Raw genomic sequence first — 27,219 nt, 5'->3', positions numbered from 1 at the left:
GGCAGACCCGTTGACAGAAATCTTTACCTGCAGGCAGTCTTAAGACGTGTGGGGCGGTGCTTTGCTGGGTTCAACCACAAGACATTGCCGTGTGCTTTGTGTCAAGTATTGTTGCCAAGTGCTCAGTCACCTGGGCCAGCAGCATGCTGAGTTTACCCCTGTGCACCTTTCTACAGTGTTTTGGACTTCCTGCTTCCCACAGATCAACACACGTTATGTGTTTTTGTTTCCTCTCACAGGGCTCTGTTCCCCAGTTATTAATGAGTCACTGTTGACCCATAAAGCACCTCTGCCAACAAGGTAGTCTAGCAGCGGTGGCATGCCTGTGCAGATACTAAAGTGGCAACAAAGGACGTTCTTACACATATGAATCCCCTATTTTTTGTCTCTCTTTTCCTCGTGTTACTTTTGAGCCACCATTGACTTGGCGTATCTGCAATGCTGATAGTAGCAGTTGTAACTACAGAAGAAGCGGCAGCAGAAGCAGATGCAGGTGCTGACGAATCAGAATGCAGATTTGCTTTGTGCCTTTTCACCACCAGCAGTAGCCCACGGCCAGGTATCCATTGCGCAGTTTTCTTCCCCATTCCCATCGCCAGATGACATTTCATGGTTTGGGTGACTCTACAGAAAGGTGAGAGAATTACCTCAGGTCATTGTTGCCGCTCTGCCAGATAATGTGTATCACTGTTCTGATTTATAAGACCAGCTTCTTCTTGTCCAGCAACATGGGTTTGTTCAAAGTTGACCAGAATTTGAAGCCCTCCACTGACCTTGAGAAACATCCCTTTGATGAACTTTGTTGGTTGCTGACACAGTATTTTGGATTTCAAACCCATGTGGTGGCATTACAATCACCCAGGCCACTGTATGTGTCTCTCTGACTTGCAGTGTCTCTTCCAAAGGGTCATTTTAGTGTCCTAAATGCGCTACATCTTATGCAGACTTGCTAATTTGGGATACGAATGCCAGTTAGCATCCAGCCAAGAGGTTGAGACTAAGGCCTTAACTTTGTTCAACATTTATTTAGCTGACTTTGCCTAGATTGTGGAATCCCATAAGTTGACAGTAGTAGTAAGGAACTGCCTGTCTGATAACTGGAATGTGGCTCAATTAGGTCACCCATGCCACAGCTCTTCTCCAAGCATGACAATGCAAAGGCTCAGTTTCCATGATGGTAGAATCAAAGTGTCGTGTCTTCTACTTCCCATTTGGTGGTGATTCAGAAGACTGATGGCACCATGAGCCTCTTCAGCAATTTTAAACAGATGGTCAACTTGCAATTCATCACAGATTCGTATCCAATTCTGCAGCCAGCAGAGTTGTTATTGAAGTTGTCAGGGTGGCCAGTATTTTTCATGCATTGGATTGCATTATGCATACCTGCAGTTGTCATTGGATGCTGTTTTTGGATCTTCTTGGCCCTTGGTGCCCCCTTTGGACTTTGCCAGTTTAATCACTTGCCTTTTGGAATCTCATTTGCACTGGAGACTTATCAATGGTGTTTGGGACATTGATTCAGGAGATTCCCTCTTTGACCAATTACCTTGATGACATCTGGGTAATGGACCTACAAAAGAGGAGCATTCATGAAACCTTCAGCTGGTTTTCTAAAGCCTCCTGGAGAACTCCTTTGTTCCAAGTTGAAGAAGCGCAGTTTTTTTCTCCTCAGAGGTCCTTTTCTTGGGACATGTGCTTAGCAAAGATGGGCTTATCCCTAAGAATGACAACAGAAAACCGTCGTCAACTAGCCGGCACCCAAAAACCTGAAGGAGCTCCAGTCTTTTTTGGGTAAGATTTTGCATCATGCTCAGTTCATTCCCCCAGGCCTTGCGTATCTGCCATCCTCTTAACTAGCTTTGTCAGAAACGTGTCAAGTTTGTCTGATTGTTAGATTGTCAACAGGTTTTTCAGTCTGGCAACTAACATTTGTGCTCTGCTCCCTATCTTGTTTCTGTTACGAATGGTAAACCTTTAGCCCTGGCCTATAATGCATCCCAGTATTGATGCAGTGTTGTTCACATACTGAAGACACTTTCTACTGTGCAGTGTAATTATTTACAGATGGAATAGGAGATGACAGCTATTATTTTCCGAGTTAAAAAGTTTCACATTTTCTTGCATGGGAGTAAGGTTCCTCCTGATCACCGACCAGAAGCAACTTGTTTCCTTATTTGCCCTTCTTCAATTGTACAACAGGATTGCCCACTGAGTGCAGAAATGGGCCCTCTTTCTCAGCAATTATTGCTATAACATTGGTTGCTCCTCCACCATCCAGAATTCCAAGGCTGATGGGCTATCACGGTTACCAGTGGGTCTCAATCTGGAGTTCAATCTGTAGGAGGCTCTCATATTCACGTTGGGTGATGTCTTGCAGCAAACCCTGTTGGATTTTCCATTGACGGCACAAGAGGTTGTGAATGCCATGGTCACTGACCTGCTTTTCCAGAAAATCATTTCGGCAGTCCACATCATGTGTTAGCTGGAGTACATTTATCTGGTGTGGGTTTTGCAGGGAATACGTTTCATCCCCCTCGAAATACTCCATATTTCTTTTGTTTGCTGCACTGGGGTATGACTTATATGAATGTGTCGGCGCCACACCCCATCTACTGATCAGTGATCAGTTGTGACACTGAACGTCTGGTGTCTGGTGTAGGCTTGAGGGGTCTGTACAGAACCAGGCTGCATGCCACATCACTTTCCTCCTTGGCCAGTCCTGGAGCACCCTTGGGACAGAGTGTACATGAATTTCGCAGGTCTCTTTTTGGGCAGCATGTGATTGTTGGTAGTCAATGAACTGACCAATTTCCCAAATGCATCCAAGCTGTCCTTCACATTGCCGACTGACACTGTCCACACGTCAGGTATTTTTGCCATTGAGGGATACCCCACGGTCCTTGTGTCCAGTAAATGGAGGCAATTTGTGTAGTGGGGGTTTAATGACTTTTGCATTCACAACAGGGCTCAGCATATGATTACTGCCTCACTGCACCCGCTTCTAACTCAGAGGTGGATAACTTCATAGGTACATCAAAGACCCAAATGAAGAGGTCATGAGTGCTTTTTCCTGTGATAATGTGTTGCCGATTTTTCTAGTTACATACTGGACAAGACCAGTTAGCGGGTGCAGTCCAGTGGAAGTTTGCAAGGGTGCCAGCCACAGGGTCTCCTGGATTTCTTGCATCCTGAGTCACATACCACAGACCACAGTGGCCTTCCAGGTTTTCTTCCCAGAGCTGCCATTTGGGCCCAGATCTTTAGCCTGTGGCAGGGGTTGCTGCCAGGTGTCGTGGTGGGCTACAAAGGTCGACAGTTGTTTGTGGTGGATATCAGTAGGAAGCAGCTGACCTGTCATGCAAACCAGTTGTGCCTGTCCACTGTTGGAGGATCACCACCACGGTCTTTTGGTCTGCTGGGTGAGAGGGTTGGCTCACAACACTGTTCTGGGTGCCGGCTCTCACTTGCAACAGCGTACTTCCCTGCTGCTGCCTCCTCCACTGTCCTCCCTTCATCTGCAGCCTCAGGCCACAGTGAGGCTCAGATTTGCTCCTGCTGATGTGGAGCCCATGGATTCTGATTGTCCCCCCCCCCTCCTCCTCTGCCTCCATCTCCACCACCTACTCCTACGAATCCCCCTCCCCCCTCCTCACTGATGGTGGCAATCTCACCTCCATTGCTGCCAGTGGATTCTCCCTGTTGTCACAGCCTCTGTGCTCTTCTGGGAGAGCCAATGGCGCCAGCCTTGACTCCTTTGGTGGTTGGTCCACTGCCAGGTTCTCCAACAGCCTCTCCAGTTCTGAGATGGAGGTCATAGCCCAAGCCTGCCTGTGTCCAGCCCCACAAGGCCTTTCAGATGAGAGGGATTTAGTACACCTGCCAGTGAACATTGCAATGAGGGCAGATGAGCTGGTATGGATAATGCAGCAGAATAATGCCAAAACCAGCCACGAAGGGTGCAAATGCCTTGTTGTTTGGGCAGACCTGCTGACAGAAGGGTTTATCTGCACGCACAAGAAAGCTATGCAGGCTGGTGCTTACTCCAACCACCATGGATCTAGCCTAGTGCTTCATGAAGAGTGTTGTCACCCAGTGCTTAGTATCAGCCGCTCGCACCAGCCATCTGCTGAATTTATCCTTGTGCACGCTCTACATGGTTACAGACTTTCTGCTTCCTGTAGATTGACTTGCATAGCAAGTTTCTGTTTCCTCTCACTGGGTCCTATTCCCCAGTTATTACTGAACCACTGTCAGCCTGTGAAGTGCTCTGCAGCTACACTACAATGCCGTCACTTGTCATGCCTGTACAGACATTAAAACATGCTACTACAGTTTGTTTTAAATAATGGCATTTAAAACATCTTAAATGACAGGAAATGTACAGCAGTATCTTTAGCTGGGCAAAGGAAGAAACCTGCTGTTATATAATCAGGAAGCAATTGCATGTTAAATGTCAACACAAAAAAGTTGAAATGTCTATTTCTGTTAACAGCTGGCGTCTCTTGTAGAGTTTTTTTTTTTAATACTTTGTTTCATGGCTAACTATTCACCAGGAATGCTGTCAAAGTATTATTCTCACTGTTTCTCTGTTCAACATTGATGGAGCAAATTTCATTTTTACAAGGAGAAGATACATCCATATGCCTAGCTCCACCACTGACAATCAAGTGCACAAGTAATGACAGATCCCATACTTACTGCAGGGGAGACAGGGTAGACAGGAAAGGATACTACTTGAGGTATCTTCGGTACCACAGGTATATGACTCTCAGGCGTTCTTTCAGCAAACTGACTTGCAGCAGCTGCCAATCATTCTACAGCAGTCAGCGCGATTTCCAGCTGCTTATGAATGTCAACTAATTCACCCCATCTTCAAAAAACAGCACTCACAGAGGAGCTGCATTGTGGCTTATACATTGTTTTAAAGGACAATGAACAAATAACTTTTAACTAAGTCTGCTGACTATCTTTTAATCTGTTGACCTAAGAAATTACTGACTTCGCACAAGAATTGACACAAATACACAAAACCAGATTTCTATTATGGCAAAAGGAAAATCTAAGCTACTGATTACTCCTTTCCTAAGGCTTTTTGAGATTAATTATAGTCAAAAAAACTAAAATATAGAGTTAATTTATAGTAAATGTAGATAATTTATACTCCTCCTGAAAGGGAAAAATAAATTCAAGATCGCAGGTTTGAATCCTGCCTCGGGCATGGATGTGTGTGATGTCCTTAGGTTAGTTAGGTTTGAGTAGTTCTAAGTTCTAGGGGACTGATGACCTCAGAAGTTGAGTCCCATAGTGCTCAGAGCCATTTTTTAAATTCAAGACAATATGTTAGTTACAATATATTTTGCAGTAACTTAATGCAAACACTGATTTAATACTGTGAATTATTTTCTGCATAAAACAGTAGTAACTTCCAAAATTTCTCAAATATTTATATTTATTTGCATTGATATACACTGAAATTTGGGGTGATCTATTCTTTGGCAGAAACTGTGTGGGTCACAAACACTGATTTGCTACAATATAAGCTATTCACAACTCTAGCAATTTATGAAAATTTTCAACAATACAGTATAAAGATAAGCTATTTCTCATATATTTATACAACTGCATTAGAGAAAGAATGTTTTGAATGAGGATAGGCATACTGTTCTCAAAAATTTTAAAAGAGCACAAATAAGTTTAAGCCTGTGACTTCTGAAGTTTTCCCGGCGTATTTCTTCTTCTAATAATTTCCGGGTATGCAGCCGGATCCCGTCGACATTCTGCCACGATATTTCGGCCCAGAGACGTCCGGCCATCATCAGGTGAGTACACAACTACTGAAGAGCCCAGGTGCAGTCGCAGCGACTGCATCTGGGCTCTTCAGTAGTTGTGTACTCACCTGATGATGGCCGGACGTCTCTGGGCCGAAATATCGTGGCAGAATGTCGACGGGATCCGGCTGCATACCCGGAAATTATTAGAAGAAGTTTAAGCCTACTGTCAGCAATAACAGTACCAGTTCATCAGGGTCCTCGCAAATGGTCAAAATTTCATGCTATATCACAATAAAAATGACTATTGATATAATCAATTAAAGATCATGCAGAAGTGATATGAACAATACAATACATTAATCTAGAATTTCAAATTGGCAAACACAGTCTCACGCAAAGAAAAATTCCAAAGTCGGCTTTTACATATAAATAAATGTGTATATTGCATGGATTTTTCTACTAGCTGTTTCTGTGACAACCCCTATTCTGACATGTCAAAGATGAAGACTGCTGCATCAGTTTGTCTCATGAGGAGAGATCCCCAAGGGTGGGACTGGCTTTTTGAAATCATCTATATCATTCATACATCTATATGGTTGTGCATGTTACACTCCCAGTTATTACAACTTGTAGTCATTCACCCTGGTGAGCCCACATTTGCGAGTAATCGATGAAAAACAAGTTGGAATTTCATGCAATGATCTACAGCCATAAGAATAGTATCACTACTCAAAGTGTTCATGTAGTGAAATGGAGAAGGTGCATTACCCACAAGCAGAAGGTTGTCGGTTCGAATCTTCACAGGTGCCCTGAAATTTTTTATTCTTTCTCAAAAAGACATTGATCAATATTTTCTATAAATTAATAGGTTTAAATGTAGTTTTCTTTAAATTTCTAATCCTTAATCATGTCATCTGAATCATTGCCTATTGGCTTCTGCCTTGAGTTCTTTGGCGACGCTCATCTAATGATTTTACTGACGTTCTGCCAGCACGAGTGGCTGGCATTGTCAAAGCTTCACCCTCCATTGCCAGTGGTGAACTGGAGCCGAGCTCGTGGCTGCAGACTGTATGTACCTGGCACTCCAATGTCCGAGGGCTTCTCCGTGGTCATTTCTGGTACAGTTCTCCTCTTGCTACCTACGACGGTCGTTCGCTGCAGTATGGAAAGCCAGGATCCGTTTACTTTAAGGCTTTCCTCTTTCTTGTTGAAGCAGTTAGTGAGTTTTTGTATTTCTACAGCCTCTCTGAACAAGCGTATGTGATAGTGCTTCTCTACAGCCAGAACTTCTGTGTCAGGGAATTTTATTATGTGGTTGGTCTCACTCAGTGCGTGCTCTGCCACAGCTGATTTCTCCACCTGCTCCAACCAGCAATGTCGCTTATGTTCTTTGATCCTGTTGTTGATTGATCATCCAGTCATTCCGACATAAACTTTTCTGCATGTGCATGATATACAGTATATTCCCGACATTGCAAGTGGGTCCCTTTTCTCCTTTGCTGATCTAAGACATGCTTTGATCTTCCTCGTCAGTTTGAAAATCATCTTTATGCCATGTTTGTGCAATATATGGCCGATTCTGTCCTTCACTATGGGAATGTACGGCAGAAAGGCCATACCCGACATTTCTTTTTCTCCAGAATGAGATTTTCACTCTGCAGCGGAGTGTGCGCTGATATGAAACTACCTGGCAGATTAAAACTGTGTGCCCGACCGAGACTCGAACTCGGGACCTTTGCCTTTCGCGGGCAAGTGCTCTACCATCTGAGCTACCGAAGCACGACTCATGCCCAGGAGTGCTAGTTCTGCAAGGTTCGCAGGAGAGCTTCTGTAAAGTTTGGAAGGTAGGAGACGAGGTACTGGCAGAAGTAAAGCTGTGAGTACCGGGCGTGAGTCGTGCTTCGGTAGCTCAGATGGTAGAGCACTTGCCCGCGAAAGGCAAAGGTCTCGAGTTCGAGTCTCGGTCGGGCACACAGTTTTAATCTGCCAGAAAGTTTCATTTCTTTTTCTGATTCCTTACTTTGCCGAGAGTTTGGATCTGTTACACTTGTAATATAATTTGTGGACAATTTACTGGTAAAATTTTGACAGTCGAAGTACCTTTACTTTGAATGCAATCTGCTTTTCCTGTCTGCATATTGAGTGGCACCTTGTAGTCTAAAAATCCCCCGTGTGCGCTCCACAAGTACACTCCTACCTGAGAAATTGCTTTTCATTTATATGAAAAGTAAGTTTTTCTCCAACCACAAGAGTAGTTAATTTAGTAACAAAAAAAATTTTGGTGGATAAAAACTGTAAAGGGATGCCAATGTTTGAATATAGTCAGCAGGTTCAGCTACATGTATGTTGCAGTAGCTATAACGAGCTCCTCATCCAGGTTGTGACGGCCCGAGTGATGTCTACCTGCTGCCATGTTATCCTCTGCCTTGTGGTTTCATACTATTTGATATGGCTGGTCTGGCTGTTTTGAAGACTTTCCATACTGTGGAGGTGCTGCTACTCGGTTGATTAGCTCCTCAGTTGCTCATTTGGCATCATGAAGTGAGCGTACTGCATATCAATTGTCCCACCAAGGAAAAATCGATGGCAGTACCAGGAATCAAACCTGAGTTATCCTCACAGGAGCCGTCTATGCTTACCACTCAGCTTCGGAGCAGACTTGTAATAACTGTGCAGAGGTGAAAGACTGGCATAGGCTAGACTAATGTGATGAGCTGCATTAAACCGTTTTGTGAACTAAAAACAATCATTATAATATGTATGCTGTGTCCATTACATGCAACACAAACATAGCTCCCAAATTTACTGCCCTCCAGGAATATTCTCGCGCTCAAATTATTCTAGAGACCAAGAGCTGGTTAAAATCTGAAGTAGGAAGCTCGATGATATTTAGTAAGTCATGGAACATTTATCAGAAGGACAGATTAGATGTCATAAGATGGAGGCGGGTTTGAGTGCAGATGACAAAAATATTGTCTCTGTTGTTGTTATTGTGGTCTTTTGTCCAGAGACTGGTTTGATGCAGCTCTCCATGCTACCCTATCCTGTGCAAGCCTCTTCATCTCCGAGTAACTCTGCAACCTACATCCTTTTGAATCTCCTTGTGTATTCATCTCTTTGTCTTCTTCTATGATTTTTACCCTCCAGGATTCTCTCCAATACTAAACTGGTCGATTCCTTGATGCCTCAGAACGTGTCCTACCAATCGATCCCTTCTTTTAGTCAGGTTGTGTCACAAAGTCCTCTTCTCTCCAAGTCTATTCAGAACCTCCTCATTAGTTACGTGATCTACCCATCTAACCTTCAGCATTCTTCTGTAGCACCACACTTCAAAAGCTTCTACTCTCTTCCTAACTATTTATCATCCATATTTCACTTCCATACATGGCTACACTCCACAGAAATACTTTTAGAAGATTTCCAGACACTTAAATCTATACTCTATGATAACAAATTGCTCTTCTTCAGAAATGCTTTCCTTGCCATTGCAAGCCTACTACATTTTATATCCCCTCTACTTCCACATCATCAGTTATTTTGCTCCACAAATAGCAAAACTCATCTACTACTTTAAGTGTCTTATTTCCTAATTAATTCCCTCAGCATCACCTGATTTAATTCGACTACATTCCATTATTCTCATTTTGCTTTTGTTGATATTCATACTATATCCTCCCTTCAAGACACTTCCAAGTCCTTTGCTGCCTCTGACAGAACTACAATGTCATCCGCAAACCTCGAAGTTTTTATTCCTTCTCCAGGGATTTTAATTCCTACTCCAAATTTTTCTTTTTTTCCCTTTACTGCTTACTCAATATACATATTGAATAACATCAGAGAGAGGCTACTACCCTGTCTTACTCCGTTCTCAACCACTGCTACCCTTTTATGCCCCTCGACTCTTATAATTGCCGTCTGGTACAGGGAGAGAAATAGCCTTTCTCTCCCTGTATTTTACCCCTGCCACCTTCATAATTTGAAAGCCCAGCCAACATTGTCAAAAGCTTTTTCTAAGTCTACAAATGTGACAAACATAGGTTTGCCTTTCCTTAATCTATCTTCTAAGATAAGTCGTAGGGTCAGTATTACCTCGCATGTTGCAACATTTCTACGGAATCCAAACTGATCTTCCCCGAGATCAGCTTCTACCCATTTTTCCATTCATCTGTAAAGAACTTGTGTTAGTCTTTTGCAGCCATGACTTATTATACTAATAGTTTGATAATTTTAACACCTGTAGACACCTGCTTTCTTTGGGATTGGAATTATTATATTCTTCTTGAAGTCTGAGGGTATTTCGCCTGTCTCATACATCTTGCTCACCAGATGGTAGAGTTCTGTCATGGCTGGCTCTCCCAAGGCTTTCAGTAGTTCTAATGGAATGTTGTCTACTCCCGGTGCCTTTTTTTTTTTTTTTTTTTTTTTTTTGCTTAGGTCTTTCAGAGCTGTGTCAAATTCTTCACACAGTATCATATCCCCCATTTCATCTTCATCTATGTCCTCTTCAATTTCCAAAACATTGCCCTCAAGTACATCACTCTTGTACAGACCCTCTATATACTCCTCCCACCTTTCTGCTTTCCCTTCTTTGCTGAGGACTGGCTTTCCAGCTGAGCTCTTGTATTCATACGGGTGGATCTCTTTTCTCCAAAGATCTCTTTATTTTTCCTGTAGGCACTATCTATCTTATCCCTAGTGATACACACCTCTACATCCTTACATTTGCCTTCTAGCCATCCATCCCTTTTCAGCCATTTTGCACTTCCTATTGATCTCATTTTTGAGATGTTTGTATTCCTTTTTTCCTGCTTCGTTTACTGTATTGTTATATTTTCTCTTTTTTATCAATCAAATGGAAATATCTCTCCTGCTAGCCAAGGATTTCTACTAGCCCTTGTCTTTTTACCTACTTGATCCTCTGCTGCCTTCACTATTTCATCTCTCAAAGCTACCCATTCTTCTTCTACTGTATTTCTTTCCCCTGTATTTGTCAATCATTCCCTAATGCTCTCTCTGAAACACTCTAAAAACTCTGGTTCTTTATCCAGGTCTCATCTCCTTAAATTCCTACCTTCTTGCAATTTCTTCAGTTTTCATTTACAGTTCATAACCAATAAATTGCAGTCAGAGTACACATCCGTCCCTGTAAAGGTCTTACACTTTAAAACATGGTTTCTAAATCTCTGTCTTACCATTATATAATCAGTCTGAAACGTTCCAGTGTCTCCAGGTCTCTTCCATGTATACAACCTCCTGTCATGATTCTTAAACAAAGTGTTAGTGATGATTAAGTTATGCTATGTGCAAAATTCTATGAAGCGGCTTCCTCTTCCATTCCTTACCCCCAGCCCATATTCACCTACCACTTTTCCTTCTCTTCCTTTCCCTTCCATCGAATTCCAGTCCCCAATTACTATTAAATTTTCACCTCCCTTAACAATCTGATTAATTTCTTTTTACAGCATCATATATTTCTTCAATCTCTTCATAATCTAACTAGGATTATCTTGGCTTCAATAATGCGTTCACTATGCTGTTTGTAGTAGCTCCTATTTTTTTTATTCATTATTAAACCTACTTGTGCATTACCCATATTTGATTTTGTATTTATAAACCTGTATTCACCTGACCAGAAGTCTTGTTCCTCCTGCCACCAAACCTCCTTAATTCCCACTATATCTACCTTTAACCTATCCATTTCCCGTTTTAAATTTTCTAACCTACCTGTCTGATTTAGGGATCTAACATTCCACGCACTGATCCGTAGAATGCCAATTTTCTTTCTCCTGATAATGACATCCTCCTGAGTAGTCCCCGCCCGGAGATTCAAATGGGGGATTATTTTACCTCCAGAATATTTTACCCGAGAGGACGCAATCATCATTTAACCATACAGTAAAGCTGCATGCCCTCGGGAAAAGTTACAGCTGTAGTTTCCCCTTGCTTTCAGCCATTCGCAGTACCAGCACAGCAAGGCCATTTTAGTTAACGTTACAATGCCAGATCAACCATCCAGACTGTTGCTCCTGCAACTATACTGAAAAGGCTGCTGTCCCTCTTCAGGAACCATATGTCTGTCTGGCCTCTCAACAGATACCCCTCCATTGCTGAGGAATGCAAGCCTCCCCACCAACGGCAAGGTCTCTACTGAGGTTGAAATTGAGTAACTATGGTTATGAAAGCTAATATATCAGTCAAGAAGGCTAGGAGAATGTTTCTGCTAGAAGGAGCAGATAAGTGGCTGTTAACATATCACTTGGACAATGAACTGACATCATTTGGTTCCATAACGACGTACAGAGGAATTATAGACGAAGATTATAAATCTTGCTCTGCACAAGTATGTACCGAGTAAGTGGATTAAGGAGGGAAATACCCACAGTGGTTTAGGAACAAAATTCGGAAAGTGCTGAGGAAGCAATGGCTGTTGCACTCTCAGTTCAAAAGAGTGCAAAAGATGACAGGTAAGTTAGTAGAAATTCATGCATCTGTGAAAAGATGTATGAGCAAAGCTAGCACTTCCACTGTCATATCTTAGCAAAAGATCTGGCTGAGAACCCAAGAAAATTCTGGTCCTATGTATAATTGCTAAGTGAGTCTATGGCTTCCATCCAGTCTAGTGTGGCAGTTGAAGATAGCAAAATGAAAGCGCCATGTCTAAGAAATTGTTCATGCAGGAGAATCTTGCAAACATAGTGTTATTTGACCATTGCACAGAGTCTCGTATGGATGGCATAGTAATGTGCATCCCTGGGATAGGGAAACATATAAAAGAGTAGAAAACAAATATGTCGCTGGGTCTGGATGGAATCCTAACTTGGTTTTACGAAGAGTATTCTATGGTATTTGCCCCCTTACTTAGCTTGCATTTAACACAAATCTCTTGCCCAGTGCACAGTCCCAAGTGACTGGAAAAAAGTGCAGCTCCTGTATATAAGAAGGGTAAAAGAATGAACTCATAAAATTACAGACCAATATCCTTCACATCAGTTCACTGCAGAATTCTAGAACATATTCTGAGTTCAAATATAATGAATTTCCTAGAGACAAAAAAAAAATCTCATGTCCATGAATCAGCACAGTTTTAGAAAGCATCACTTGTGTGAAACTCTGCTTGTTGTTTTCTCACAGGACATACTGAAAAAGTATTCGACAACAGTATTCCACTGTGGAATTTTAATGAAAGTGCGAGCATACAAAATAGGTTTCCAGATACGTGAGTAATAGAACCAACAATGTTGTCCTCAACGGCAAGAGTTCCTCAGAGAAAAGGGTATTGTCAGGGGGGCAGAATTTTAGGAAAATGTGGTTAATCTGTAAAGGAGACAGCAATTAGGGCGCTAGTACATCCTATTCTTGAGTACTGCTTGAGTGTTTGGATCTGCACCAGGTCAGATTAAAGGAAGAAATTGAAGCAATTTGGAGGCGGGCGTCAGATTTATTATTGGTTGGTTTGAACAACACAAAGTGTTAAGGTGATGCTTTGGGAACTCAAATGGGAATCCCTGAAGTGTAGGACTTTTCGCAAAACACTACTGATAAGGGAACCTCCCCATCGCACCCCCCTCAGATTTAGTTATAAGTTGGCACAGTGGATAGGCCTTGAAAAACTGAACACACATCAACTGAGAAAACAGGAAGAAGTTGTGTGGAACTATGAAAAAAATTAATAAAATATACAAACTGAGTAGTCCATTCAAAGATAGGCTACATCAAGGACAATCAGAGTCACGGAGCGCCGTGGTCCCGTGGTTAGCGCGAGAGCTGCGGAACGAAAAGACCCTGGTTCAAGTCTTCCCTCCACTGAAAATTTTACTTTCTTTATTTTTGCAAAGTTATGATCTGTCCGTTCGTTCATTGACGTCTCTGTTCACTGTAATAAGTTTAGTGTCTGTGTTTTGCGACTGCACCACATAACCGTGCGATTAGTAGACGAAAGGACGTGCCTCTCCAATGGGAACCGAAAACATTTGATCGCAAGGTCATAGGTCAACCGATTCCTCCACACGTCTGATATATTCTATACGACACTGGTGACGGCATGTGCGTCACATGACAGGAATATGTTGTCGGCCCACCTAACTTGTACACTTAGCGAATGGGTAAAAAGATTCTTCTACCTTGCCCGATTTACGTTTTCTTGTGGATGTGATAATCACTCCCAAAAAAGTGATGAAAACATAAGAGTTTGTCACATAAACTGAAAATAAAAAATTAAACTTTTCACTTGATGGAAGAATTGAACCTGAGATCTCTCGTTCCGTAGCTGCTCTCGCTAACAACGGGACCACGGTGCTCCTTGATTCTCCTTGTCCTTGATGTTGCCTATCTTCGCATGGACTACTCACTTTGTATATTTTACTAATTTTTTTCATAGTTCCACACAACTTCTTCCTGTTTTCTTGATTGATCTGTGTTCAGTTTTTCAAGGCCTATCCACTGTGCCAACTTACAACTAAATCTGAGGGGGGTGCGATGGGGAGGTTCCCTTGTGAGTAAATTTAGAAAAATGGCATTTTAAGCTGATTGCATAATGATCCTACCACAGCTAAAGCACATTTCATATAAGGACGATGAAGATAAGACATGAGAAATTAGGGCTCATACAGAGGCATATATACAGTTGTATTTCCCTCATTCTATCTGTGCATGAAACTGAGAAATTAGGGCTCATACAGAGGCATATATACAGTTGTGTTTCCCTCATTCCATCTGAGCACGAAACTGGATAGGCAATGACCACCATATGGTGGCTGACAGGACCACGTATGTAGATGTAGATGAAATCACATTGAGCCAACTCTGAGCTGTAAGAAAGATAGTAAGAAATGTTTCACTTGAACTAACACACAAATTCTTGTGTCTGTGGAGCAGCAAGTGGACACAAACTGTCATGCAATTTTTTACTAATCATTCCCTTTCCTGTTCCATCCACAAATGGAGTAAGGTAAAAGTGACTGTCTAATTGCTTCCATACGATGCCTAATTTCTACTATCTTGTCTTCATGGTCCTTAAGTGAAATGTACACAGGAGGTAGTAAAATTGTTCCACAATCAGCCGCAAATGAGGGTTTCCAAAATTTTCTCAATAGTGTCTCTCAAAAATAATGTCATCTATGCTCCAGGGATTTCTACTACTTTCACAAAGCACCTCCATCATACTCGCATGTTGACTGAATCTACCAGTAACAAATCTCGCAGCATGTCTCTGAATTTCTTCAATGCCTTCCTTCAATCTGACCTGGTAGGGATTTCACACACACTAACAGAATTCAAGAACAGATTGCACTAGTGTTCTATAAGCAGTCTCCTACAGAGAAAAGTTACACTTTCCTGGAATTCTCCCGGTAAATCAATTTTCACCATTCACCTTTCGTGCTACCAACCTTACATGCTTTCCTATCACTTTTTAACATTATTGAGTATGTATTTAATCAATGTGATGGATAGATCACACAACTAATGAGGAGGTACTGAACAGAATCGGGGAGAAGAGGAATTTGTGGCACAACTTGACTAGAAGAAGGGATCGGTTAGTAGGACACGTTCTGCGGCATCAAGGGATCACCAATTTAGTGATGGAGGGAAGCATGGAGGGAAACAAAGAGATGAATACACTAAGAAGATTCAGAAGGATGTAGGTTGCAGTAGGTACTGGGAGATGAAGAAGCTGGCACAGGATAGAGTAGCATGGAGAACTGCATCAAATCAGTCTCTGAACTGAAGACCACAACAACATTTAATCAGTGTGACTGTTTCATGAAGTACATCACTAATATTGTATTTGAACATCAAAGGATCTGCAATAACATATATTTTCTACATTTACAGCAAGCTGCCATTCATCACACTAAATAGGAATTCTGTCTAAGTCATTCTATATCCTTCCACAGTCAAATCAAGAACAATACTTTCTCATATACTAAGCATCATCAAGAATCACTCAAAAATTGCTGCTCATCAGATCATTTACATACGTAGAGAATAAGAGTGGTCCTAACACACTTCCCTGGGGCACACCTGATGATATCCTTGTCTCCAAAGAACACTTGCCATCCAGGAAAATGTACTCAGTCCTATTACTTAAAAAGTCTTCAAGTCACTCACCTACCTGGGAACCTATTCTGAATACTTGGATTTATCTTAACAGATCACAATGGGGCAATGTATCAAACATTTTCTGGAAATCTATGAATATGAAATCTGCCTACTGCACTTCCTGCACGGTTCGCAGGATATTATGTGAAAAAAGGGCAAGCTGGGTTACATACATGTGATGCTTTCAAAATCCATGTTGATTTGTTGACAGAAGGTTTTCTGCCTTGAGGAAATTTATTATATTCAAACTCAGAATTTGCTCAAGAATTATGGAGTAAACTGATGTTAAGGATATAGATCAACAATTTTACAGGACTGTTCTTTTATCCTTCTTAGGTACTAGAGTCACTCACACTTTTTTACAGTCACATGGGACTTTGCATTGGGTGAGACATTTGGGATAAATGTGAACTACGTACAGGGCCAGTGTCTTAGAGTACACTCTATGAAACAGAAATGAGATTCCATGCAGACCTGGCGACCTTCCTATTTTCCAACTCTCCAACTCTTTCAATTGTTTCTCAATGTCATGAATGCCTATTTTTATGTCCTGTACATGGAAGCCCACGTATGGTCAAATGACAATATGTCTGTGCAATCCTCCTGCCTGAATAACATTTTTAACATGAAATTTAAAACTTCAGCTTTCCTTCTGCTGTCCGCTACTGCCACACTGACTGTTCAACAAGAGACTGTATAAAAGACTTCGACTCATGTAGCAAATTTACATACGATCAAAATATTCTCGTGATCTCCATAATGTCTTTCACTAATGTAAGATAGTGGAAGTAGTTGTATACTTTCTGGAGTGACCTTTTTATAGATATATGAATTTCTACCAACCTCTGCCTGCTGATATTTTCGCACCACTTTTTTGACCTGAGAGTACAACTATCTCTGCTCCCTCAGCATTTTCCAAATTTTGTGATTAGACCACTGTGGGTCTTCTATGTCCTTAGTACACTGAATCAGCAAGTACTTCTGCAGAGGTCAGTTTACAATTAGTTTAAACTTTACCCTTACGTCCTCTACGTCTGTCATATTTGACCTACATGGTGGACATTTATTGTCTAAACAGGATTTAACAACTGATTACCTGCTCTTTCCAGTTCTTAGACACCCTGACTGATGGTTTATGAACTATAGTAAGCATTTTCACAATGATGACATCACATTCACTAATCCCTGATGCTATACTGACAATGTCGATAAGGTTGCACCTGTTTGTAGTTACAAACTCTAAAATATTTCTATTGTGTGTGGTCCGTCAAACTAGGTGCTCAAAACAGTTATCGAAAAATGTGTTCAGAACTAGTTCATTACACTGACTGTTCATATCACCCACAATGAATCCATAGACACACGAGTTGACACTCTGAAACTACTCGCCTCCAACAAAGATTGCATGACCAGGGTACTTCAGCGCTTGTGAGCATGGACTTTTTTTTAATGATTCTACAACTGCCGTGTGCCTATTAAATAACTGGGACACCTCTACTTCAGGTTTCATCCAGCTCTCAGTTCCGAGTAAAATTTGGGTGTGATACCTTTCCCGGAGTGGGGGTAAATCTGTCTATTATGAATGCTTTGGTGATTTACTGTTAAAATTTTGACATTCAAAGGAACACCTTCTTTGGATTTTTTAAATGTGGAAGTAGAGGGTTTTATAATAACATTTATTTGTTGGCCACTTGTTATCATGTATCGTCATTTCTTCACGTTTAATGAAGGACACCACACAACACATTCAGTCTATACACAGAACAAATTTTGTGATTTTTTTTTTTACATTAAAAATTCTATCACAGAACACATTTTAAGTTAGATGTGGATTTCAATTGTAACATTTATTTTTAAGAAGTAAATAACTGAATGAGAAGCAATGTGACTTTCTTACTATTGCATTTCTGAGCCCACTGACCTATTGCACAAATCTGTGTAGGGTCTATTCTCTCCCATTCCTCCACTCACTACTTCCTGTGCTATATGAAAAAATGAGATTTACAGCACAACAGTAGAAGCTGACATCACTCAATGAGACTGCAAATGGGTTTTGAGTGCAATTAAGTAAAATGAGTGGAAGCTTTACATTTTAATCCTTCCTCTGTCTGGCACACAAATGGATCATTCTATGCGAAGTGGTCTAGAGGTTCCAACAGAACCATCACAGATTTTGAAGAAATTTTGTGCAAGCAATCACAAATGTTCCAAATGAACATTGGTAAAGACTCGCAATCATTAACTCAATACTTCTGCAGATATAATCATTTATTTGGCCCCATACCGCAAATATCAAAAGTGTACGCATGACTTTTGGCAACTTTAAGACATAATATCTCTGGTAATATTTTCTTGAAAATAACAAAACTAGGTCATGTCATACAACTTTCTGCACTGTCTTAAGCAAAATAATAAGAGGGGTTTCCTGAGGCACTGGCATATGGATAATTCGAAGCAAAGTTGACCTAAAAATTGATGCTCTAAAAAAATGTGAAGTTCAGCATTTTCTATCTCCGGAAGGATACTTGAAACCTAGCACACATTAACTTGCTGATACAAGGTCTTACAATACAAAATTTCATCCACCTATTGCTTTCCAATAGTTCACAAACTGAGGGCAAAGTTGATAATGTTCCTAAAAACCGAAAAAAGGCTATTTTTGGCCCACTTTTACAAAAGTCTTGTACAAATTCTCTTAAGCTGTTTTCATTAGAAACATCATATTTTAAACCACCTAAAAAACTTTATCTGGTTTGCATTCCAAGCACATAAGGCCCTGAAAAATGACAAGGTGGGATTGCACTGAAAATTGGTCCATATTCTGCTGCTACACAAATTAAATGACATCTTTTACTACGTTCTACAATTGCTTCATGCTTCCTGGGAAAAATAATATAAAAAATCTTGAGAACTAGAAAGTGAGATAAAGCAAATAGCTTGAAAAACTTTAAAAATGGGGTGTCTTTTTGCCACGACTCATCATGACATATTTCAGTCTGTTTTCCTGCTTTAACTAGAGGCAAGAAAAATTGTGGAAACTGTTGCATAACAGCTGTAGCACACATAGTATAAACAGTCTGCATGTTTTAGGCCACTGTCACAGTGTTTAAATTTTGTCTGGTTCCAGCTGCAAAAGACTGTGGTGTGTGTGTGTGTGTGTGTGTGTGTGTGTGTGCGCGCGCGCGTGCGGGGTGGGGGGGGGGGGCGCATGCACTGTCTATTTTTGAAAAAGGCTTTGTTGGCCGAAAGGTAACTTTCTGACAGTCTGTTTGTTGTGCCTTTCTGCAACTCAGCATTTCCGCTATATGGTGAATAGCAACTATCGTTTTCTTAACGCTGTTACATTTTGATGAGGCTTACAGCAACCTTCCTGACATTTTTTGGAATGGGTTCATGTTACACAGAATTATTAGTACACCCTTTTGTTGTGTAATGCTACTGATGTGCTGGTGCTAGGGGCAATGTACTGTGTTGTTGTGTAGTTTGCAGTTAATGTGGAACATTAGCATATGCATGAAAAATTGTATAAAGGTGTTGGAAGGGTTGGTTGGTTGTTTGAGGTTTAAGGGACCAAACAGCAAGGTCATCAGTCCTGTGTTTCAAATGTGGTCCATTCCGCTAATGTGACATCTCAGGAAAGTCAGAACAATAAAAGGGGAAAGGTTAAAAACGTAAAGGGGCAGTCATGTTGTCAATGGTAAAAACAAAACGAGGGAAATCAGCAAGAGAACGAACCCAACGCTATGCTGAAGTAGCATAGGCAAGACCGCCTGTGACTTGAAAGATACAACCGCTAGAATGTAGAAAGTACGTATGGGAAAAGGAGATTAACCAAGCCATAAAAAAAGGGTAAAAACAGAGTAAAAGGGGACAAAAAGAGGATTTCGGTCAGGGAGGTGAATCGGCAATCTCCAAACACTGCTTACAGTGGGAGACACCCAAACACTCACCACCTTGCCCCAATACCAGAGAGAGATTAAAAACCTTAAAACTTATAATAAAAACCACTTTCCCAGAGGAAACAGAACCAGAGAGACCATCCGGGAATCATCAGCCAACATCAAAGGTAAAGTGTGGGGGAGTCTGTACTTAGCACGCAGAGCCAAAAGAAGGGGGCATTCAACCAAAATGTGGGCTACCGACTGGAAGGCTCCACAACCACAAAGTGGGGGTGGCTCATCACGCAAAAGAAAACCATGGGTCAGCCTGCTACGGCCAATGCGGAGACGACACAGTGTGGTCGAGTCCTTTCGGGAGAGGCGAAAGGAAGAATGCCACGGGCCTGGCGTCACCTTAATTGCACGAAGTTTATTAGACAGGGGAGTAGCCTCCCAAGAATTGGCCCATGACTGTGCGAAGTGGGATTTGATGTGAAGCCGTAAATCCGCTGCAGGAGGGGTTACAGAAAACGGGGGGTAAGTGACTGCTCCCCCAGCCAAATGATCAGCGAGCTCATTACCCGGGATACCCACATGGCCAGGGACCCAAAGGAAGTCAATGGAACAAGCAGCACGGTGAATGTCATGGATGGCAGAGACCAAGGGATGGCGCGAAAAACACCGGTCAATAGCAAGAAGGCCTCTCATCGAGTCCGTACATAACAAAACGCGGTTTTGTTGGGACTGTTTAATAAAGGTAAGGGCCTCGGAAATTGCCATCAATTCCGCAGTAAACACCCCACATGTAGGTGGCAGCAGATGATTTTCCGTTCCGACAGAGGACGTGAAGGCACACCCCACATGATCAGCAGATTTAGAGCTATCAGTGTAAAAATCAACAGCATCCTGAAACTCCCATAAAATTTGGCGGAAAAAGGAATGGAACACCACTGGGGGGATGGAATCTTTTGGACCTCGGCAGAGATCCATCCGAATTCGAGGCCGAGGAACTAACCAAGGGGGGATGGAGGGGAGGGAGCAAGGAACGCAGGGCAAAGAAGGAAGCTGAAAATCACAGCAAAGAGACCACCGAACAGAAGGGGGGGGGACCCAGCTTCAACCAGGAGACTATCAACAGGGCTAGTAGGGAAGGCACCGGTGGCCAAACGGATACCACGATGGTGGACTGGATCCAGCACGTGCAGTGTGGAAGGAGCAGCTAAACCATAAACTTGACAACCATAGTCCAAGCGAGACAGAACTAGAGCACGATAAAGACGGAGAAGGAGGGAACGGTCCTCACCCCAAGAGGAGTGGGCAAGGAAGCGAAGGACATTGAGTTTACGGAAACATCCCACCTTCAGATGTCTGATATGGGGCAGCCAAGTGAGCTTGTTGTCAAAAAGAAGACCCAGGAAACGAAACTGTGGGACCACAGGCAATCGTTGTGCATCGAGATAGAGCTCTGGATCAGGGTGGATCGTAGTACGGCGACAGAAGTGTGTTGGAAGGGTTCATGGTCGCTTAACCACTACTGGTTCCTTTTAAAGCCCCCATATGGACCACACCCACGAACTGTGCAACAGAAGCCACAGGTTCCCAAACTTGATAAGTGTTCTCTACACAGGATCCCAAGTTCATGATACATTTCCACAAGTGTCAGAGGCGAAAGCTAGAAGAGGTTTCCTTTAGTGTCCTAAGCTTATGTTTACTTCAAGCAAGTTGAATTTTTTACAGGTTTCTTTAATTTGCTGTTGAAGGTCACAAGGGAAACTATACTGCCAGCCAGATGATGTCACTGATGAGATTGCTTGGGAAGAAATTTTGATTAGTCAGACCAAAAAAAAAAATATCACTTTTCAAATGTGATTACCTCAAATTATTAGATCTAAAAAAAAAAAAAGAAAAAAGAAAAGGGAAACCAGTTCTTTGTATTGGGTTCCTTATACCATAGAATTTTATGAAAATAATTTTGTAGAGCTGAATGCAAGAGAGGAATTAAAGAAAAAGTATGGAGGAGGAGGAGAAGAAGAAGAAGAAGAAGAAGAAGATGATGATGATGATGGCTACTTCCTTGAAGTTTTTCTGACTCGAGCTCACATCTGAACTTTTGATATTATCTTCCACTGAGAGTACTGAACAACAGTAGAACATAATAAAATATGTCAGATTAAATGTGAGTACCAGTGGAACATGGGCACATTATCTAGGCAACTACACCTTATGGTTCTTTTTTATGGCCTTATATGGGCGGTTTGCAAAACCAAGTATAGTTTTTTTAGGTGGTTTGGAACAAGGTCTTTCTACTTAAAATGATTAAAAGATTTTTCAGTAGACACTTTTTTTGTAAACATGGCCCAAAAATAGACTTTTTGGGCTTTTTAGAAAAATTGTCAACTCTGCCCTCAGTTTGTGAACTACTGGAAAGCAGTAGGAGAAAAAAAGAGTCAAGGGTGCACTGTTGATAGCTGCACTATGGATCAAATCAATAACTATACCTCCGATGGTACTGAATTAATGATTGTGAAACTTTACCAATGTTCACTGGAATCACATGCAACTGATCAAAAAAAAATCAGCAAAATCTGTGATGGTTATGCAAGAACATCACTAGTGGCCTGAGGTATACAGACAACTAGGACCGTGCCAAAAAGTTCATGTCCCCACAAATTCAAGGAGGATAGTAAATTCGATATATCTATTATAACTACTTCTACCATTACATGGTGTGTCAGCTACAAATTGTTAGCATATGCACTCTCGCCTACCCATTGAACATACTGTACCTGAATCACACTGTTCTGACAGAGAGCACTGATAATCTTAGATTGTGCAACCCTTGGTTAGGCCAACTGTTTTTCTATTTTCACCAAGTGCTATACATATCCTACAAATAATAACATGGAAACAAAACTTGCTGATACGCAGACTGTATGAAATATTACTATTGTGACTGACTCACCCAACTGACAGAGGAAGAGGCGAATTGTATCCTCACTTAATGTCCCCTTGACTGAAAGCAAAATAATTAAACAATTTTGGGATTAAAGCAGAAAATATGCAACACTGTATTGTGTATTCTACAACATAAAAATAACACCTCAACAAAATTCACATCTGTATTTACTTTACAGTAAAAGCATTGAGAATATTTTATTTACCTGCTAAATAGTCAGCCAAATCTCCTCCATTGCAATACTGTAAAATGTAAGATGAGGGTGGTTAGACATTTTCTATTAAAAAAACAATTGGCACAATCTGAAAAGACACATATATTTAATTCAATACATGCAACTCAAAATACTTACTTCCATGACAAGGAAAACATTGAGTGCAGTTTCCTGAAACAAAACAGAAGAGCCATTCTTAATGAATGTGGAGAACAATGTTACATTTTAAAACAATATGGTTTATCAAACAATAAAAATGAATCTTCACCGATAAATATAAGCTTTTCATTAATAGGATGACTAAAGTACCATACACAATACTCATCAAAACATTTCATGTCTAAATAACTTGTTTTTAGTTACAATTTAGAGCACACAAAATTATTACTTTCTGAATACTTACAAGCCTATGTATTCAACAACTCAATGATCAAGCTTTATTTAGTTTATTCGTACACAATTAAGGCAACAAATTTTGAGATCAATTCAACCTGTGTGACATATGACTATTATGGATACATAAGCCATGATGGTAATATGCTTCAACTTATGACAGTCTTTTTCAGTCCAACATTGATATGTATTGTGCTATCATCCATGCATGCTTGACCCAGAAGTTTTATGACCAGTTAATAATGTGACACCACAGTGACAGACCAATGACATCATTAACATCGCAGAAATACAAGCCTTAAGAAACAACCAATGTTTGATTTCACTAATAATGTGAAAACATTAATGAAAGGGAATAGGAGTTTTTGGGCTCCAAGTGTTCTTGTTATTAACACTTTCTAATAAATTAAATATGTGAAAGTATCTGGCCACACTATGAAAATAAGGTTACTGACCAGGAACATTAACAGGTCTGAGTCACACTAAATCAGTGCATAGTGTCAAATATTTGTTATTTTTTGTCTACTGTGTGTTCACATGGAGTAAACAAAAAATTCAAAACGTCACACTCTTTTAATGCATACCCCCTATGTTTTTCAAATAACAAGAAATGTAAATTATTCATTTTCTGGTAGTGCCATGGAACAAAAATATTCATAACTTTGAAACTAGTGATGTGAGGAATCTAAAAACAGATGTCATTGTGAAGATATTCAGCTTTAATTTCATATGTAACACATTAAAGCTGTAACATCTGCTTTATTGAAAAACTAATGTTTCACACTTGGGTTTTCAAACAGTGGTTTAAATTACAAGAGGAGAAAAAATGGATTCTTGAGGTGTAAAATTAAGAATGATGTGTTACATAAAAGAACTAAAATAAGTAATAAATTACATGTTTGCTAATCCTATAGTATAAACCTGACGAAATACCAGAGTAGTAAAAGTTATACTAAATAGAAACAACTACATAAGGATGATTTTTTAATGATCATCATCTGTATCCTTTTCCTGACACACAGGATATAGCAAAGAAAACTAAAAAGCTGCACAGAGCACTCTAACTATTGGTACTTAAGATTCACTTGTATCATACCTTTCATTCAGAGTTCACAATACCTCATCCAAAGTCAAGATATAGACAATCAGTAGGCTTCCTGGACTCAACCTTTCTTAAATATGTAAGATTTCAAAAATTTTGATAATAATAAATACAATGAAGCTGCAGGACTCTTCAGACAAAGAATAACAACATTGAATTTCTTAGACTGACCATCCTGTTCGAGAATGGCAGCAACCTCCAGCCATCGATTCAAGCAGTATGAAATAAAACTTTTAACCATTATGGATGAGGAACACCGTGATGCGTTGCAGTACTTTCAAGAAACCTTCAAGCAGCAGGGTTTTAAAACATTAACTTTTACAATGCTTTCACATTAATACACTAAAAATATTCAACAAAAAGGAATTAGAAATATGTACGACAAACACACATTCTTTTGAGATTTTGAAAACAACTTTTGGGATTTTGTCAGCTCTATGGCTACAGTGCTTTTGGAGTTACAATCAAATCTATTCCTCAAAATATTTTGACAGTAACAAATGTTCCTATTAGGGTAAACATTGGCATGATCAAAAACAGTCTGTCAGAAGTTGTAATGATTGTTAACTTCATGAGTATTGTCATATATTACAAAATTGAGGTATAATAAAATATACCACAAACAATTACAACTGAAGCTTACAAACAATAATATCCCAAACACCGGCTACTTTTCATATGGCTCCACATATCAAAGAACATTCCGATGTCTTGCTTTATCCAGAAGATCAAACGCATCTAGCTACGCCTATACTATGAAAATTATTTTTAAATGTATGGCGAAGGGTACTTCCCACTGCAGTGCATTAAGCTATATTGCCAATCTTTTCAGGAATGGATCATGTGACTAACAACTGATGAACTTCCTCTTAGAGAGTAGTAAGTAGTCTAGTCTTCTCTTTGAGATTCCTAGGAGGCTGTAATATATTCACTGAATCCACATTTAATGCTTGAAACTTTATAAGTAGGTTTTAGTGGTATAGTTGTCTACCTTTAAGTGTCATTCAGTTCAGGTTTTCCAGAATTCTGTGATTCTTTCCCAGTATTAGTATGAGTGGATTGATTCCAATTGTGTGTCAATGATATTGCAGTTCTATGAACCTACATTATCAGGGTTTTTTTTAAGTGTAGAGTTTCTGAACATTAATGCTAGCTGCCAACCTTGACACTTTGAAATCTTATAACTAGCAACTATATTAACTGTGCACTCTAACACATCTACTACAACATATTCATTGGTGTTATAATAAATTGGTGTTATAATAATATAGTCTTGTCTGGAAGGTAAACTATAGCATGCATCAGTGTGTAAATTCCAAGGCAATGTCCTTGAATCCACAAGAGTTAACAAAAGGGATGGAATTTCTATTCATTTTCAATTATCACACTTTCTAGTACAAACACACATTCTATACATTTTCAATAATCTCGCCAGTACATCATCAAAGCCATCTAGTATAAAACTCACGTTGAAATTTTACTCTAAAATCTAAAATGATGCAATGTTGTTACAAACTTGCAACAAATGAAAAAATTAAGGAATCGAGAATTTATGGTATGTACTGCATTCATTTGCTAAATGTGCGATGGAATGCAAGTAAAAACAATGTTTAACCAAACATAAATGTTTGGCCCATGTAGACAATATATGGACTGTAGCCCTTACCTTACAATCAAGGAGCGCCACGACATTTTCATGGTGTAATTCCGTTAATTCCTGCGAGAAAATGTCACGTCAAAACATGTTTACTCGAAAAACCACAAGAATTCTTATTAAAACATTGCATACACACGTACCTTCAAAATCTTGATTTCTTTCCCAAGAAGATTCTGAGATTTTGCAAGATTCTTTTTGGTGATACTTTTTATTGCCACTACAAAATTTGGATTCTGGGAACAATTAATTGTATTAGGACACGATTGTTAAAGTAGAAACGATGTCATCGAATTCATAAAGATCATTACGTTAGGTCTTACCTTTCTGTGTCTTCCTTTAAAGACAACAGCAAAAGCTCCATGACCAATTATTTCTTTGCTGCTGTACTCAAAATCGCCCACAGTTTCCATCTTACAGCGCACTTGTCGTTTTTATACTATCTAGGAGAAGAAATCATGTTTTGAAGAGATCGTGTTTTGAAGACCTCATGAGGGAGTGCTAGGGAGAATCGATAACACAAAAAAACTGTCGTTCTCAAATCAACCAGTTAATGAGTTCATGTTGTTTGAGATTCTATGGGTGTTACATGGTGCAAGCATGGATCCCGGAGCACTTTCACTGGAAACAACGAACAGGCATTTTCACAAAAACTACTGTGTTCACCAAAAATAACAACAAACGTCAGAACTGCCATGTACTATCTTTGTGAAAATGTTCCGTCCAAAGTCATAGTGGTGGGCAGATACTTCACATGTTCTGTTTGAAAACAGTTATCTCCAGAGGCACACTAGAAACAGGTTGCTTGCATAAATTGATCCCTCCGTGAAAATAGATTAAATAACCCTTAATTTGGGCACTGATATATGTAGTTGTCATACACACATTTGATTACAAAGATAATGAGGTGTATTTTATAATTAGTTGCCGACTGAGCCCTTGCGCATTATTGTCAGGTTTCGTACTTGGTTCAGAGAAGATGAATATAAATATCGTGAGAAGTAAGACAGCAGGAAAATATTTCGGAAATGGACAGTAAGTCTCTAATAGCATTTATTCTAGAAGCACCAGTGAAACGAAAGACTAAAATCTGAACAATTTTGGTTGGTCTATGTAGCGATAGCATGAAAACTTTGTGCCTCTTAAATTCTGT

At 40.2% G+C, this 27,219-nt stretch overlaps 1 protein-coding gene across 1 annotated transcript in view; it reads right to left on the bottom strand.

The window, feature by feature from the left end:
- LOC126182811 (serine/threonine-protein kinase unc-51) overlaps positions 1 to 26,987 on the bottom strand; it is a 186,347-nt gene extending 159,360 nt beyond the window's left edge. Inside the window, exons 1-6 of the mRNA XM_049924881.1 lie at positions 26,390 to 26,987; positions 26,210 to 26,302; positions 26,079 to 26,129; positions 23,056 to 23,088; positions 22,909 to 22,945; positions 22,710 to 22,760 (exon numbers count right to left, since the gene is read on the bottom strand). Of these exons, the coding sequence (XP_049780838.1) occupies positions 22,710 to 22,760; positions 22,909 to 22,945; positions 23,056 to 23,088; positions 26,079 to 26,129; positions 26,210 to 26,302; positions 26,390 to 26,479 (355 nt within the window). The 5' untranslated portion in view covers positions 26,480 to 26,987. The remainder of the gene's footprint in view (positions 1 to 22,709; positions 22,761 to 22,908; positions 22,946 to 23,055; positions 23,089 to 26,078; positions 26,130 to 26,209; positions 26,303 to 26,389) is intronic.
- Positions 26,988 to 27,219: the final 232 nt, after the last annotated feature.

The sequence above is a fragment of the Schistocerca cancellata genome, chromosome 1 (assembly GCF_023864275.1).
Source record: "Schistocerca cancellata isolate TAMUIC-IGC-003103 chromosome 1, iqSchCanc2.1, whole genome shotgun sequence".
Lineage (NCBI taxonomy): Eukaryota > Metazoa > Arthropoda > Insecta > Orthoptera > Acrididae > Schistocerca > Schistocerca cancellata.
This window is presented reverse-complemented; position numbering and strand designations above follow the sequence as displayed.